This window comes from Guillardia theta, assembly GCF_000315625.1.
Source record: "Guillardia theta CCMP2712 unplaced genomic scaffold GUITHscaffold_65, whole genome shotgun sequence".
Classification (NCBI taxonomy): Eukaryota; class Cryptophyceae; order Pyrenomonadales; family Geminigeraceae; genus Guillardia; species Guillardia theta.
In genome coordinates, this window is record NW_005434609.1 from 344,186 (window position 1) to 348,961 (window position 4,776).

The 4,776-nt window shown below is 52.3% G+C and overlaps 1 protein-coding gene across 1 annotated transcript; it reads right to left on the reverse strand.

Moving 5' to 3' along the window:
- Positions 1 to 447: 447 nt before the first annotated feature.
- On the reverse strand, positions 448 to 4,193 carry GUITHDRAFT_75326 (translation elongation factor G, mitochondrial; the record flags this gene model as incomplete). Its single annotated transcript, XM_005827648.1, has 17 exons — positions 448 to 714; positions 887 to 1,044; positions 1,270 to 1,322; positions 1,473 to 1,536; positions 1,723 to 1,816; positions 2,181 to 2,228; positions 2,287 to 2,369; positions 2,466 to 2,517; positions 2,572 to 2,646; positions 2,852 to 2,971; positions 3,019 to 3,087; positions 3,186 to 3,293; positions 3,467 to 3,501; positions 3,612 to 3,657; positions 3,837 to 3,914; positions 3,960 to 4,037; positions 4,095 to 4,193. The coding sequence occupies 17 exons, from the start codon at positions 4,191 to 4,193 to the stop codon at positions 448 to 450; spliced, it is 1,527 nt and encodes a 508-aa protein (XP_005827705.1).
- Between the last annotated feature and the right edge of the window lie 583 nt (positions 4,194 to 4,776).

A 4,776-nucleotide genomic window follows, 5' to 3' on the forward strand; every position in this document is an offset into this window, starting at 1 on the left:
CTATAGAAAAGATCGGTCACGTTGCATGCCTGCCAACCATGATGCCCAAGTTTTCTTGCAGCGTTCTTTGGGTTCCAAGACCATTGAAGATGTCTTCCACTGCTGCTTCAGCTCTTTCGATCACACTGTGAGATTTGCCTCCCTTAGACTGCCTGTGAGGCGAGTGACTGTGGCCATGGAGCTCAAAACTATGTTTGTGATCTCTCTGATCCTTGGATTCACTTCGTCTTTGGAAGGAGATAAAACAATCCTTTCCACTATCAGATGCAACTGTGCACCCGTTGTAGATGTTGACAACCCAGTCATCCGCGTTGGGATGGCTACAAGAGCAAGATAGAGCCTTCAAAAAATCATGTCATTCATCAACGACAGTGAAGGGTGTGATGTTTTTCGATACAGGTGTTTCCAATCACAACCCAGTCTCCACAAACAATGGCACTCACGCACTCACTCACGCACGCACGCACGCACGCACGCACGCACGAATGGAGGGGGGAGGGAGGCCTCAAGTTGGAGTTGAAGGGTGCATGTGAAAGAAAAGGAAGGGAATGGGGAAAGGGGAAGGGACGGGTAGGGATAGAAAGGGACAGTTGGAGCAGGATAGTTCAAGCAGAACAGTTTGGTTCTAACTGCACCTGAAATGATGGTTTGCTTCGTCTCGTCGTCATACCCGACGCGGAATGTGGGATCCTCGCGGGTGAAACGATTGAGCGCCTGAAGAGAAATCAACCAGAGCAAGGCTCGAGAGGGATGAGATAGTGAGTGAGTGAGTTAGCGAGCGAGCGAGCGAGCGAGCAAGGAGGAGGAGAGTGAAGGAGGAGGAGAGTGGGAGCAGGAGGAGCAGGAGGAGCAGGACTGTCTGGGGGGGTCGTGGATGTCCAGACACCTTGGAGAACTTGTCAAGCTGCGTCTTCTGCTTGGGTTGGATCGAGAGCGACATCACAGCATCCGGCACGTGCATGGAAGTCATGGAGGCCTTGATGGAGCCGTCGGTGAATGAGTCGCCGGTGGCGCACTCGATGCCAAAGAGAGCGACGATCTCTCCTGCACGAACATGGTCACTTCCATGCTGCTGCTGCTGCTGCTGATGATGATGATGATGATGATGATGATGGTGATGATGATGATGGTGGTGGTGGTGATGATGATGCAGATGCAGATGCAGATGCAGATGCAGATGCAGATGCAGATGCAGATGCTGTTTCTGCTTATCCTCCATGTTCACATGTCTTCTACTCTCTCCCACTTATCGGTCTAGCTCGCACTCACCAGCCTTGGCCGTGTCGATATCCTCCATCTCGTTGGAGTGCATTCGCACAATACTGTGGAGACATGAGAGGAGGATGGAGAGCATCTCAAAGGAGGAAGGGGCTGGAAAGCAAGGAGAGCGCGGGAGATATCGGCGGAAGGAGGGAGAGGGGAGGGGGGGAAGGAGGACGAGCAGGAGGAGGAGCAGGAGGAGCAGGACCTACCGTGGAACCTTAATCTTCTTGTTGGCATTCACATGCAAAATATTGTCTCCCTTAGAGAAGGTTCCTGGCAAGTAAGTGAGGAGCAAGTGAAGCAGGACAACAGTAGAATTGAGAAACATGACATATTGAAAGTGAGGAAAGTTGGCAAGGAGCAAACGAGTAGTGAAGAGGAGCGAAGAGGAGAAGGAAACAATGATGGTGGTGGTGCAGGTGGTGGGGGAAGAGGAGGACCATGAAGAAGTTGCAGTACCCTGATAAATCCTCAAGTAGGTCAGCTGGCCAAAGGGACTCTCTTGCAGCTTGAAGGCTAAGGCAAGAAGGGGCTCCTTGCTAGAGATCTTGACCTTTAAAACCAAACATCATGACTTGGAGGGAGGAAAGGAGGAGGTGAGAGAAAGCAAAGGGGAAGGTGAATGAAAAGGATGAGGGGGAGAAGAGAACGGGAAAAACAAAAGGAAAAGAAATGCGCAGAGGAATTGATGATGGAAAGGAGGAGCAGAGTGAAGTGAGAGGAGAGGATGAGAGGGGAGGAGGTCTAGAAGTCAAGACATTAAAGGATGGAGGGTAGAAAAGGTCAAGAGACAATAGAGGGAGGGAAGGAGTGCAGTAAGGCGGCACAGAAAGGCGGGGGTACTCAGAGAGAGGCAGAGATGAACGGCAGAAGGAAGGGGGGGGGGGGGCAGGGGGAACGAGGACAGAAAGCCAGACCTCGAAAGGTTCTTCTCCCTTAGAGATATCAAGCGCCGTGTTCTTCACCTGCGCATCTGCTTCAGCCCGCCCACTCTCAGGTCTGACTGTTGATCTCCATCTTTACCTCTGTGGGATTGGGAAGGTATTGGAGGACCCCATCGAGCAAGAGCTGGACTCCCTTGTTCTTGAACGCAGTTCCCATCATCACTGATTTGTGAGTCAGTCGTAGTAAAAACAAGGTGAGGAGTTATGACTAAAAGAAAGACAGGGCAAGGCAAGGCAAGGCAAGGCACTCTGTGTGACCTGGCACAAACTGCAGGCTGAGAGTCGCTCGTCTGATCGCAGTTTTAAGTTCCTGTTGGCATGTCAGCCCCACCGGAGGGTCTCAGATCAGCTCAGACTCGCTAACCTCTATCGTCGGCTCCTCGTCTACGAGGAATTTCTCGGAGAGAGCTTCGTCGACATTGGCAACGTTTTCAATCAGCTGTTGTGGGAAAAGATGAGCGACTAGAAGGGAGAGTAGAGAGAGGAGAGAGCGAGGGAGAAGGTGGTTGGGGGGTGATGATGAAAGTACAGGAGAGGGGATGAGGCGAGCGGACAAGAGAACGAGGAACGAAGAACAGAGTAGAGGGGGAGGGAGGGGGGGTCAACGAGGAGAGATGGCAGGAAGTAGGGAGAGATGGAGGCACCTCTTGTCTCTTCTCTTTACACTGCTGCATCACACTTGCGGGGATATCGAACCACTCAACCTTCTCTCCAAAATCCCCGACAAATCTGGCTGCCTTCATCTCAACAAGGTCGACGATGCCCTGCACCAGTTCAGATGACAGAGAGTGAGGGAGGAACCCAGCTCTACCTCGATCTTGTCTTCCAGCCCAATGGGGACTTGAAGAGCAGCGGCGTTGAGATTCAGCTTGTCTCGGATCTGCAACCTACATCACGATCGTCTTCTAGCAGCCTCCTTTGGCTTCCTCCTCCCTGGCCCCTCCTGCTCCTCCTGCTCTACTAACCCTCCTCCTCTACCACCTGCTTGATCACAGACCATGGGTTGGACCCTGCTCGGTCAAGTTTGTTGATGAACGCAATCCTGGGAACTCCATAGCGCTTCATCTGCCTGCAGAAGACAATTTGCTGTAAGAAAAATGAAGAGGGGAACGGGTGATAATGGCGAAGCGGGGATGAAAGAAGGGATGGAGGGAAGAAGTGAGAGATAGAAGGAGGAAAGTGGAAGAGGCGTCGAGGAGAGTGGGGAGTGACGAAATTGTTGAAACAGAGAAGAAGGAAGGGAGCGTGTGCCTGTCGACAGTGTTCGTTTGGCTCTGAACTCCTCCAACAGCACCTAAGAATGAGGTAGTGAGAAACAGAGCGAGAGGGATAGGGGCAGGGGGATAGAGAGGGAGGGAGGGAGAGGAGGGAGATAGGAGGATCTTGGGAGGGGATCGAACTTACAGAGGACGAGAACTGCTCCATCCAAAACTCTGAGAGCTCTTTCAACCTAAATAAATCAATAAGAACAAAAGGGAGGACGAGGTTGGGACAGTTCAGGGGCACGGAGATAGAGAGCACGAGCAAAGAAAAATGCGGAAAGAAGCACGATCGAAGAGAAAGGGCGGAGGGGAGAGGAACGGAACGATGGATTGAGTCGATTTGATGTGGACCAATCATGTCGCCCACCTCGATGGTGAAGTCAACGTGTCCCGGGGTGTCGATGATGTTGATCTCGTGATCTTTCCATCGACAGAAGGTCGCTGCCTGTCCACCTGGTCACCTCCAAGGGCCCGCGGCACCCTGTCGTACCGATTGGATCGTGATGCCTTTCTCTCGCTCCAGGTCCATGCTGTCCATCTTCGCACCCACCCCATCCTTCCCGCGAACCTGAGACAGCAGCACAGCTCAGCTTCAGCATGGCACCACTCCCGCTCGCCATGGGACCTCGTGGATTGCTGAGATTCGTCCAGTATAGAACAAGATTCGCTCTGTCAGAGTCGTCTTGCCGGAATCAATGTGTGCGGAGATCCCGATGTTCCTCATGGTCTGCAGGCAAGTCAGGCTGTCGACAAGAGGATCCGTCCTGCTCTTACACTCAGATATTCTTCAGAAAAGTGAACCTTGTTCGCATGGAAATTTCTTGAGGGGAATGTCTGCACGAATCTTCAAGAGGAGAACGACAGAACAGGGCTCGGAGAAACCTTCAAGGGGGCCGAGCTTACTTTCTGCTGCAGCAAACAACAAGATGACATATCCATGCGAGCTATGCGCGTGAGATTCCTGCTAGCTGACCTCCACATCATCGTATCCGACGATGGCACGCTGAGACTGACAAACAACAAATCAATTCAGTCTTTGTTCGAGTATTGTAATGTTGCGCGTGCAAGCAGGATCAAGACGTAATCAACGACAGCATCTCTTCAATGTTTTCTGATATCAGTCTCTCCCTCCAGCAGCGTTTGGCTGGCTCAGCCTTTTCATCCCATACTAGCTGTCCTCCTTACCTCCCTCCCGATCTACAACGATGGTCCAGATTCCAACTCGTCCACAGTCTGCACATTATCCCCTCTCCACCGCCCTCCTCCTCCTTCCCCAGTGCTCTGTCTCGCTCCTCCCCATCCTCCTG